The sequence below is a fragment of the Rhinatrema bivittatum genome, chromosome 5 (genome assembly GCF_901001135.1).
Source record: "Rhinatrema bivittatum chromosome 5, aRhiBiv1.1, whole genome shotgun sequence".
Taxonomy (NCBI): domain Eukaryota; kingdom Metazoa; phylum Chordata; class Amphibia; order Gymnophiona; family Rhinatrematidae; genus Rhinatrema; species Rhinatrema bivittatum.
Window position 1 is genome coordinate 318,795,420 of NC_042619.1, and position 12,626 is coordinate 318,808,045.

The 12,626-nt window shown below is 41.1% G+C and overlaps 1 protein-coding gene across 2 annotated transcripts in view; it reads right to left on the minus strand.

Moving 5' to 3' along the window:
* The window catches only part of CLCN4 (chloride voltage-gated channel 4), a 107,561-nt gene that overhangs the window by 52,102 nt on the left and 42,833 nt on the right, over nucleotides 1–12,626 (minus strand). For both annotated transcript variants that reach the window (XM_029604357.1, XM_029604358.1), the window contains exon 3: nucleotides 9,428–9,527. In XM_029604357.1, coding sequence (XP_029460217.1) covers nucleotides 9,428–9,527 — 100 coding nt within the window. The remainder of the gene's footprint in view (nucleotides 1–9,427; nucleotides 9,528–12,626) is intronic.

Here is a 12,626-nt window from a genome sequence, read left to right on the forward strand (position 1 = left end):
ACTGAAGCGCTTTCTAAAGCCGTGTTGTGATGGATAGAGTATCTGGTGCTGGTCTAGGTAGTTTGACAGTTGCGTGTTGACAGTTTTTTCAAGGACTTTAGCGATGAAGGGGAGGTTGGAGATAGGTCGGTAGTTGGATAAGTCAGCAGGGTCAAGTTTCGGTTTCTTAAGGATGGGTTTTACTATGGCTAATTTGAGCTGGGTGGGAACATCTCCAGTGGATATGGAGGTGTTGATAATGTCAGCTAGTGGTTGGGAAATGCTGTCTGGGATTGTCTACAGCATTTTGGAGGGGATCATGTCAGAGGGGTGGGTAGCGGGTCGCATTTTCTTAAGTATAGCAGAAATTTCAGAGGGGGAGATGCTTTTGAAAGTGTCCATTTTGGAGTCTGTGACTTTAGGGGTAAATTTGGTAGGTGAAGGAGCAGGGGGAAAGCGGGAGGCGAGAGTGGCGATCTTATTGTGGAAATATTGGGCAAGCTGGTTGCATTTTGTGTTAGGGTCTTCGCAATGTCTTGGGAGAAGTCCTGGTGAGGTTGGAGATAAGAGAGCTCTCGGGTTGAATTGAAAATTGTGAATTTTGGTGGCATAGTGGTCGCGTTTGGCTTTGAGAGTGTTAGCTCTGTAGTCATGCAGTAGGGTTTTGTATTTGGCGAGTTGCTTGGTAGAAGGATCTTTGCGCCATATTTTTTCTTGAGTTCTGAGATTGTGTTTTGGGAGTTTTAGTTCAGGGGTGTACCAGGGTTGCTTTGTTTTGGTGGGGGGATGGATCTCTTTTGTTATTAGAGGGCAAAGTTTGTTGGCTGTGTCTTTGGTGAAGTGGTTCCATGAGGTGATGGCAGTTTGGGAGTCCGTGAGGTCTAAATTTTTGAGGTTGTCATTGAGGGTGTCAATAAGGTCATCTCTAGGACAGGATTTCCTGAATTGTATTGTAGTTTTTGTGTTAGGTTGCTTGGGGATGTTCTTGATTGTGCAGGAAGTTTTAATAAGAAAGTGGTCCGACCAGGGAACGGGAGTGTAGGTGGTGCATTGTGGGAGGAGGAGGGAGTTTCTGAAGATGAGGTCGAGGGAGTGGCCAGCTTTGTGCGTGGGGCTGGTTATGATTTGATGGAGGTCCATAGCGTTAAAAGATCAGAGGAGGGCTTCGCTGCTGTGAGAGAGGGGGAGTGAATCGATATGGAGGTTGAAGTCTCCAAGGACAATGGCAGGAATGTCTCTGGTAATATTTGCTGCAATGCATTCAATGATAGGTAAGATGTCAGAGTCTAAGATGCCAGGTGGTGTATATATTTTTGAAGGATAGGGGACTTGAATAGGCCCACTTCGTATTTGGGAGGGAGTATGACTGGGCTTTGTTTAAGCTTGAGGTGTTTTTTTGCAGCTTGAGAGGGTCATTAGCTACACCCATAATTGACTCTACGATGCTGTTGCTTCCGTTGCTGCTCGATGCCCTCACTCCGCCCTCTTTACCTCTGTGGCGACTCCCTCCGGGTTTGAAGGACAGTTAGCTGCTGTGGCGTCTTCTTGCCGTCTCTCTTCGGCATCCCCAGACCGGCACGACGCTGCAGATCCGCCATGTTGCCTGATGACGTAGGGCGCGCGCACTCCGATTGATGTACCAGCAAGGGAGCGAACCTCGGGGGCGTCCCCCTGGGATGACATCATCTGCTTCCAATATAAAAGGTCTCAGTATTCGCTAATGAATTGAGTTAGCAAGGGGATTGCTGGGGATTGCTTCGGCTTTTCTCCCAAGCTACTCTGCCTCCTCGGACTTACCAGGGGTACCCGCTCCTCGGGGGCCTCGCTCTCTTTTCATTATTTCAAATTGCAGATAGGAACCAGTACTCGCTCCTCGAGGGCCCATGTTCCTGAACACTCTGAAGATTCTCTACTGCCTGGAAGCTATCACAGATACAGACATTTCTGAGTTACCATCGCTCTCTCAGAGTTTTCCCTGGAACCAGGTACTCGCTCCTCGAGGGCCTAACCCTTTCCAGCTACTGAGCTTCCTTAAGACCTTATGTGAGTTGTCATCCAGTTCTGGCTATGAACACAGCATACCCTATCTACTCACTATCTATAGTTTCTCTACAGCTCAGCCACCCTGGGATCGCTGTTCCAGTACCTGAGGGACTTCAGCCCTGCCGGGCATATCAGCTCACTACTGCCACCTCTGGTGGTTCTACTTACCTGTCTAATAAAAGAACTATCCGTGTCTGTCTCCATGTCCAAGCCTAGCCGGTGGTCCCTCTCAGGATATCCTCCTGGGGGCGCAGTCATCTGCCATCGGTCCAAGGATCCACCTATCTACATTCCTCTACAGCCAAGTGTCCTCTCCAAGCACTCCGCTGGTAACAGATGGCTACTCCTTCCCCATCAGGAGTCTTCAGCTACAGATTCATAACAGATTGCTACTCTGCAGTCTATACCTTAACAGTTTGTTAACTACTCTCTCTACAGGAGCTGAGCATATCAGATTGCTAACTTCTCCTTCCACAGGAGCCAGTTCATAACAGATTGCTAACTCCTCACGGAGAACCATAACAGATTGCCAACTCCTCCCTTCTTGAGGAGTAGAGCATAACAGATCGCTAACTCCTCCTACCACGGGAGCTGATTCGTAACAGATGCCTGACAACTGAGGAAACCATCAAAGTGTCCCAATGTACTTCTGCCTGGTATCTCAAATTTGTCATTGACTATCAAAGGATTCTATGGGATGGTCAGTGAATGCTTCAGACGACAAAGATTTTTTAAGGAGAAAGGATTAGTTTCCGAAAGGTTAAAGAGGCACTTCAACATGGCCAACTCAGAAGACAGCTAAGTTCAAATTTCCATTTAGTTTAGCATACTCTTCTAAAAGAGTGCTAATCACAGAGGGGACGATGCAATATTATTTGCGGAAAGCGGGCGCTGACTTTTCAGCGCCCGCTTTCTTAATGCATGCATGGCGCCTGTAAGGGGGGCACCATGCAATATGCAAATTAGGGGGTCACGCTAGCGACCCCGCGGTCTGCCAGTTATGAACACTGATGCCGATAAACTCAGCGTCGGTTTTCATTACTGCAGCCAGTCGGTTACGAAAATAGACACCAAGCATATCGGCGTCGGTTTTCAAAGCGGCTGGCAGAGATTTTTTTTTTCTTTTAAAAAAGTACAGAAAAGATGTTTTTTCTACTTTTCTGTACTTTTTTCAGTGCGCTCAGCTATTAACGCTTACACCAGGCAGGCGTTAATAGCTGAGCGATAAATGTGCGTCTGAGACGCACATTTACTTTTTTTGCATTTGGAGTGAATGAGTAATAGCCCAATTCACATGCATTTTCATGTGATGAGCACTAACTCATACACACCGCGTTGGACGCACGTTTAATAGGCGCTAATCCCCCTATTGCATTAGGGGGTGGATTAGTGCCTATTTAACCCGCATCCAACAGCTCGTTAAACAGTGTGCTCGGCTGAGCGCACTGTATCACATCGGCCCCAGAGTGCTGTGCGCCTTAATTCCCTGTAACCCCTGTTGTGCAGCGATGGGAGGCTGAAGCTTCCATATAGGACTAGGATAGGAAGAAGAATTATCCTGGCATTTGTCATGTTCCAAATCACAGAAAAAATAAAATTCTTTAATTAGTTATTTTTCTTCTTTTCTGGATGTGTCATGCTATATATTGGTAACCTCCTAGGAAGCATTTTTATTTCTCAAACTTAATTTCTCACCTTTTTATCATAAAATCTCAGGGCGAGTTACACAGCAAACAATGCAACAATTTCCAAGTCAGTTAAGTCCTCTGCAAAAAGTAAAAAAAAAAATAGCAAATGACTAATAAAAAGTACTTTCAAAAATATTTTATGTTACTGGTTTTGGTATATGTGTCTTTGTGAGTGGGGTAGCTGCAATTTTGTGGTATATTTTACATTTTCCTAGTTTGTATTTGTGTTTTTCAATATTTATTGGCTCATTTCTAAATATTAAAAATATTTTTTTCAGTTATTATAAGTGAGATATGCACATCTCACCCTTGGTTTTGTATGTTTATATATAGGAATGTGATTTTCTGAAACCATATTACTGAATTCTTTCAAAAAGATATACTGCTCACTTACTGAAGCTTTCTTTTTTTTTTTTTTTTGTCTTTTTTTTATTAGGAACAGCAACAAGTCATCAGTATACATGGTAACAAACTTTATACAATTGACCTCAACAGGTAAAGAAATAATTCAAAATCAAGAACATGTCCAGTCTACAGATAATTATGTCGTCAGAGAGAGGGATAAGAAAAGGAAAGAGAGTTGTGTGAATGTTGTGTGAAAAAAGTCCGGATCATCCAGATTGGGGGCATATAAATTAAGGAAGATACAGGGTTCATTACTGATAGAAACATGTGCAATGACCCAGCGGCCATTCAGATCCGATGAGTGCTGTAAGATCTGTACTCCCAACTTCTTGTTGAATAGGATAGCTACATCTCTTTTCTTATTCAAAGCTGGGCTGTAGATAATATCATCCGCATGTAAAGAGTGCAGATAAGTATCTTCTTATACTTGATTGGATGGGAGAGCCCGTTGACATTTAAAGAGATTACTTGGAAAGAGATGCCTGTAGATGCCATGATGAATGATAAGTGACAAAAGACAGGCACCGATGGTGGCAAAAAGAGGTCTTAATTGAGGTTTCATATAATACTGCTCTGATATGTCCCTTCCCGAAAACAAAAGAAACAAAAATATCAACAAAAGTTTAAAAATAATCAATAAAGAGCTTCGACGCAGGCCAGCAACCTAGCGATATCCCACTGTCCACAAACTGTATAGTGTTTAAAGAAAGAAAAAAAGAAGGTGAAAAAGCTAAGCCCACAAAAAGAGAGGCTACTCATAATAGGTGTATGAGAGCAATTGCCAGTTAACAATAAAAGGGATCAAAAGAGAAAATGTAGAAAAGAAAAAGGTTGGGAAACCAAGATGGCCGCCGACTGAAGAGCACGCAAAGATGCTCTCTGTGAATTTCTAGGATTTTTTTTTCTTACAAACAAAATATAATGCCACATACTAAAAGAAAGGCTAAACTCTGGCAAATACTGGCATCTTCACCTGTATTAGAACAATGACAACCACGGATAGATGCGTTCTCCGCGTCTCCCCTCCTTCAAGCACTGGAGGGAGGAGCCGCATCAGATACCAGCATGGAGCGAATGCCAGAGCTGTTGGCAGAAGAGACATCATTGAGCCCCGGTGCACTGACGGTGCCAGCGCCACTATTCAAGACTTTGGATGATGATTCTAATTTGAGGGTTTCGCCATTTTCTTCGACGGGAGAGCTTATCCACGAGAAAAAAATCGGAGGCCCCGAGAAGGGACGCCATTATGTCGCTGCCTTCGGAGAGTCCCCTGATTTGGGAGCTCTCTACAAACCTTAAGCCCTGAAGAGTGGCAAAAACCCCACGGAATTAGGTGAAAAGGAACCCAAGGTATGCCTAATGCTGCAGCCATTGCTAAATAAACCGCCTGTGATAACATTAGATTCTATATGGAATGCTTTGTCTTCTTTAGAGAAAGCCATACTTTCTTTAACAAGTATTGAAGGAAACTTATGTTAAGATGTTGGCTATGGAATCTCAAGTAACAAATTTTGATGCAAAAATTAAAGTTTTGGATACAAGAGTCTCCACTATAGAAACAGCCCAGAGTAATTTGATACAATCAGAGATTATTCACTCATAGAAACTGGAAAATTTGGAAAATTCTAGAATTTTGAATTTAAGAGTGTTGAACTGTCCCTATTTGCATATGGTGTCTGCAAAGGATTTATTTAGGAATTTTCTTACCCAAATTCTTAAAATTCCAGATGAAGTGTTACCTGCTATTACAAAAATCTATTATTTGCCTTCATTCTAGGATGAAACATCAGGGAACTTACTTCAAGATGCCTCCCTATATATCATGGATATTCTGGAACTAACCCAAGAGACTATTATTCAAACAAGATGGATGTTATTTGTGACTTTTGCATTTATTTCAGAAAGAAACTGTGTTAAGATTCTTCTTTCGTAATCAATCACATTTATTCCACGGACAGAAATTCCAGATTTTTCCTGATATAGCTAGGTCTACACAGGAACGATATAAGAAGTTTCTTTTGATGAGAGAAGAGGTAGTGTCATGAGGAGCTAGATTTTCCTTAAGATACCCATGTAAATGTCTTTTTCAATTTCATAATTCTAAATATCTTTTCTTTGAGCCCTCCCAGCTAAGAGCATACCTGGATTCACACTCCTAAAATAGTATTTCATGGGGGGACCGTCTAAGTTAATGTAGGGGATATCTTTGGAGATTTCCTTTTCTTTTTTGTTTCCCCTTTTTGCTCAGTAAACCCTTGATCTCTTATTTTCTATTAAGATATGATTATTTTAATTTGTTTTATTTTAAGTATATTTTAATCATGAAATTAGTTTATGACAATGTTTGAAACTTGATATAGGTAAATGGTATTATTGAGATGAATATTATTGTAACATGTATTTGATAGAGTGTTATTCTGTTCTTTGATTATGTTTAGTTTGGGCATTGTATAATAGGTGTCAATTTGGGCACCAACTTTAATTGTTTAAAGATTGTTTTATTTCCTATGTTTTATAAGAAGCATGTAAACCGGCTTGAAGTAACTAACGAAAGTCTCAGTATATAAAAAGGTTAAATAAATAAATAATAAATATTGTATTTTTGGTAAAAATTGTTAAGAGAAATAATTAAGATTATGTATCCTATCTCTTTGGCATAAGTATTTCCTGTGATTATGTGGAAATTTAATAAAAAGAAAAGAAAAAAAAAAAAGAAAAAGGTTCAACGTCTGTTGACCAAATGATCCCAAAGATGGCAAAGACTCCATGTGGAGAAAAGCATATAAAGTCTGCAGTGAGGCCTTCCTCAGGTTACCATTATTTGAGATTGCTCCAGTGAGGAGAGAAATGCTTCTAAATCTTCAGGGAGGTGGAAGAGTATGGTTTGGTTGTGATAAGTGACCTTCATTTTTGCTGGTTAGAGTAATCCATATCAAGCCCCTAGCACTTGAAGGCGAGGTCGTAGGGCCAGAAAGGCCTTGCATCTGGCTGCCGTGGTTTTAGCGAGGTCGGGTATAAACATTAGTGAATTTCCTTGGTATGCAATCAGCGACTTGGGAGCGCGCTGTAGCCAGAATGGAAAGGGCGTGTGGATAGCTGAAAATGATGGGCCTAGGGAATTTAGAGTTTTGCAGTGGCCTTGAGGGAATTCTGTGGGCACTTTCAATCTCAAATGGGTGCTCAAAGGAAATCTGCGGGCACGATGGGATCAACATTGTTAAGACGTTCAGCATTTCGGAACCCTAGGCATCCCGATGCGAATGCTATTGCGATGGTTCCGACTGGAGAGGTCTTAGAAGTTTTGTAGCCATTCTACTTTCTGCGTGAGATGGGGGAGAGAAGCAGTGGCTAAAAGCAGAGATGAGGATTGGGATTCCAGATCCTCGAGCCTCAACTGGAAAGAGGGCATCTGTCGAGACATAACCAGTAAGTCTCCCCATATCGTTGAGGTCATGTCGATGTTTAACTGTATCATCTACTTGAGTTAATTTAGTTTGGTAAGTACCAAGTCTGCAGATGCCATTATTTTTGTCAACGACTGCTTCTCAGGGCTCTTTTGGAGCTGGATATCACTGTCACAGTAGAAATAAAAATCAAATGCAATTTATGCAAAAAGAAGTGGGCTTAGCACATTATATTGAGGGATCTTGCGGAACAACGGTCTCAAGCGGCCATCTAGGTCGCTGCTCAGGAGCTCCTACTTAAGCTTTCTTGATCATAAACACTATTCTCTTTCCTTCAAGTATTTTAGCTCAGTTTGAAGAAGGGGGAGACGGTGCAGGAAATGTGTGACTAACTGATCTGCTCTGCACGTCTCACATCTTCGCAAAAAAGGGTCTTGCTTTCTTTGCACACTGCTAAGCTTCATGGAAGGGATAGAACTCAAGGAAAGACGGCAACAGATCTCCATGTAAAATGTTCTGCTCGCTCTTCTGTAGGGCAAGCAATTGATTTACCTTGCCCATTGGTTCATATCCTCCCAGGGCTATCAGAGCCATGCAAGGGGCTCTCAGGAATTCTAATAAAGTTTAACTGATTTTGGAGCTGATGCAATAATTGTGTGCTGAAAGCGGGTGCTGACCACTTGCATTTGCACGTGATGAGCGCTATTAGTTTCACTCCGCATTGGACGTGCGTTGTGGAGGCACTAATCCCCTTATTGGATAAGGGGATTACATAGCGTCTATACAACCCGCATCCAACTGCGGCTGAGCGCCTCAGCCCCTTTGTGAGATGTGGATGCGGTTGATGGAGTCTCAGGTGTGCAAAAAAAAAATCCTACAGACTATAGTGAAATACAGAAGAGTATAAAAATGCAGAATATCACAGCAAACCATTGAAGAGTCTGAGGGCATAAACATATTCTTAGTTTTTCTAACCTGAATAGTTCAACTAATGGTATGAAACAGGATCACTCTTTGATTATGGATGGGTCACTAATCAAAATTGAAAAAGAAAATTGGGAGCACACAGAAGACTGCACAGAAATGAAATTTGTTTCAACCCCTCATAAGCTAAACTAATACAGAATTCTGAATATTACTCCCAGTGATGGTGGGGGCAGTGGTAGTTAGAACAGCAAACTGATAAACAAGACTTTCATAATAATAATTATTTACTTTTAGGCCTCCCTTATAATGATGCTCAAGGCAGCTTACATTATTAGAATTTAGATATAAGTCCCTGCTTCAAAGAGTTTACAATCTAAGGAGGTAATTTTTAAAGGAGTTAAGTGCATAAATATACTACCATAGCAATTTTCAAAAGCTTATTTATGCACTTAAATTGCACTTGTGCATGTAAAACCTATGCCATATATTGTAGCAGTTTTCAAAAGCCCACTTACAGGGGTAACAGAAGGCAACAGAAGATAAAGTAACTTGCCCAGGGTCACAAGGAATGTCAGCAGAGAATGTTTATATTTTACATTTATTTATATTTTGAACTATGTTATTTTTGTGTTCATTTTTCTAATGTTTATGCTTAAGTTTTAAACTGATTATGAATGCCTAGTTCATGTACCTTGCTCAGTGAATATAATGGACATTTAATCAAATCTAAATTAATTAAGAATTTGAACCCTGGTTTCCTTGTTTCCCAACCCATTGCTCTAACTACTAGGCCACTCCTTCTGATACATAGTACAAGTTCCCCCAAGTAAAAGTTTCAAATACTTTAATTATGTTATTTTTCTTTTTACCTCAGAGAGTTTAGAACACGGCGCTCACCGAAAGAATGGTCATCAGACCACCATCGCATCAAGGCAGGGCGGACAGAACTGTATTACAATTTCCTCAGCATCTCAGACATACCTGCCAGGAGTCCAATAAGCAGCATTACAACCCATCCTGACCAGGCGTCCAGCAGTCCTTTGATGAACTCAAACACGGATTCTTTGCTTTTGCTGGTAATCTGTAAATAAATACCGTGGAAAATTACAATAAAGATTTGCAACACAATTCGCTATTTCTTTTTTTTAACGCCATCAGAGTTGCCATGGTCCGGTGAGTGGAAGCCAGCAATGCGATTAAATGACAGTGAATAGAAATACAAGAACTTTACAAAAGAAAAGTGTGCGAATAAATTCTATAAACTAGTGTGGCTGCTGTCGGTCCACTTGGATACGTGGAAACAGAAGTCAGCAAATGTTTTCCCTGGTCTAACTTCATATACTTGTAACTAGTTTGTCATCTGATGAAAGAAACCAAACCTCTCAAAAGTTACTCACAAATGCAGGAAGGTAGCCACTCACAGCTTGATTTGTTAGCTTTTACTTCTCTGAACTAATTCAACAAACCTGCAAACATTTTTCTAAATCACCAAACTTTTTTTTTTTTCATAAAAAATGGATACAAATTTCTATGAATCAGCAAATAAGCCTCAGATTTCGAGTGAATCTGATTCACAGCAATCTGCGACAGATAGCGACAAAACAGACTGATGCAATTCATAGAGCCTGTTTTGAATTTTAGTGAATGTGCTCAGATTTCCCACAGATTTGGCAGGAAAACTTCAACACATTTTTCCCAGCCCATCTGGGGGAAAATATGAAAATTCAGACAAACAGCTCAGAAAATTCACCTGGCTTGACTTTTATACTGAATGTTTTCCCCATTTCTAGGAGCCTAGTAGCGCTATAGAAATGATAAGCAGTGGAAGACGCAAAGAAAAATATATCCCTGGTTACAGGCGGGTGTTTGATCAATGCGACACACAGTCCTAAATCTTGCTGCTAGTCCACCCTATTTCCCTTGCTCCCTTGTCAAAGCAGAGTTTATGTTTATATCTCAGATTTTTAGACTTTTCTTTTTTGAGGGAAGGGGGTGGGGAAACAGTTTCTTCTTGTTTCCTTGAGTCTTCAGCTCAATCAGAATTGACCTCTACTGGGCCTGGGAGATTTTTTTTTTTTATTGCTATTTTATAACATTGCAGTGATGATCCTTGGCCAGGGACCACGGACTGCAGCTCCATCCAGAACTTACCATGCAGGCTCCTGACTGGACAGACCATAGGATCTTTATCCGCCATCTTGCTCTCTATTTCTATGGAGCTATTAGCATTGTGCAACAGCTGAGATCCTCTCCGCCATCCGGGCTGTGAGTGCTGTCTCCAAAACATATCTAGTCCCCCCCAGCCTGGAGAGCCAGAGCCAGGCCTGGCTAACAAATATGGATTTTTTTTCCCCACACAATAGCACAAAGTACTGCCACATGAGCCAGCCTACTTCTACACAGTTCTGGAATATATAGCAAGCCTTAGAAGGTTCTGGTACCTTTAAAGAACCCATCCACTATCTTTATAATTTGTTCAAAACATGTACTTTTAATTATAGTACTTTATGCTAATGGACAAGTATTGCCATGGGTGCGTAGCACATCACCGCCCTCCAAGCAGTCTCTCTGTACAGTTTCATTTTCATTTTATAGTTTACTGCTCAAAATGCATGCGTATTTTGGGAGGTGGGGAGGGCGATGTTCAAACTGTCTGCATGGGAACAAAGACTACACATACTTTTTACCCATTAGCTTTGGCTTAAAAAGTACATGCAAAAATTTGAAAAAATTATCTATATGCACTCTGTTCCTCCCCAACCTTAGCAGCCACCCTAGGAATGCCGCCTCTCAGGGCCGCTAAAACCAGGCACAAACTTTTAGTCATGTCGGGGGGCAACTTTCAGACAGGCCAATTAATGCAGATTAAATCCATGTAAAAATCGATTTGAAAATTTTCCATTTATTTATTTATTTATTTAACACTTTTATATACCGAAGTTTCTATGGAACATCACATCGGTTTACATGAAACGGAGAAAAAGGAAGAAGAGGCAGTTGTCATTGCTGCCTTGATCCTGAGGAAAAACTTGAGTTTTAGAAGGCTGTCTTATTTATTTATTTTTTTATATACGATTATTTTTATTGTATGTTACATTAATACAAATACAGCGTAAAGGTAAGCAAATAAACATCCACAGTTTCCAAAAGAACTCCCCAACCCACCCCCCTCAATCCACCCAAAGCAAAAGCAAGACAACACATACAGAGAAATAAAGCATATGAAACCATTGTATATAGAAACAGACATCATTGCACTGAGTGCCCATAATTAATTTACAAAGCACAGTGAAAATAACCTCTAAAAGAAAACTCAACTGTAGGGCTAGCACCTCTTAATAGACCATGCACAGTCAGATAGGAAGAGATATGACAAGCGGGAAGACAAATAATGGGGCGTGTATATTACTAATCAACTAAACCCTGAGAGTTCCAGCAGGAGACAAAGAGCTCCCGTATTCGCTCAAAGGTTGATAAGCGGTTGTGGCATAAGGCAGAGATAAGCCAAACGATAGTGGGTATACAACCAGTGGATTACCATCTGGAGAGATGTTGCCATAGGATGTGGTTAGTGCAGTTAGTGTAGCTATGTTTAAAAAAGGTTTGGATAAGTTCTTGGAGGGGAAGTCTATTAACTGCAATTAATCATGTTGACTTAGGGAATGGCCTCTGCTATTACTGGCATCAGTAGCATGGGATCTTAGTGCTTGGGTACTTACCAGGTACTTGTAGCCTGGATTGGCCACTGTTGGAAACAGGATGCTGGGCTTGATGGACCCTTGGTCTGACCCAGTATGGCTATTTCTTATTTTTTTATATACCATTTGTTGCAGACCAATTCACAACGGTCTGCAACAAATACATGATGGCAGAGTCATTGCTGGTATTTAGCAAGACCTGCTACAGGAATGTTAAGCAAAATGTATCAGGCATCATAAACATTTCCCACTCCCAAGATATGAGATACCCAATCTGTAATTTGCTTCCAGAAAGAAGCAGCCACCTTACAGTGCCACCATTTATGTATAAAAGTGCCAGTGTCACCACAATTTCTCCAGCAAATATCAAGCACAGAGGGATACATGTGGTGCAAGAGTCATATACCTGCGAAACAACAATTTATAGCAATTCTCCTGTAAACTAACAGTAATAGAATATTTGCTGGCTTACAAAATGGCTA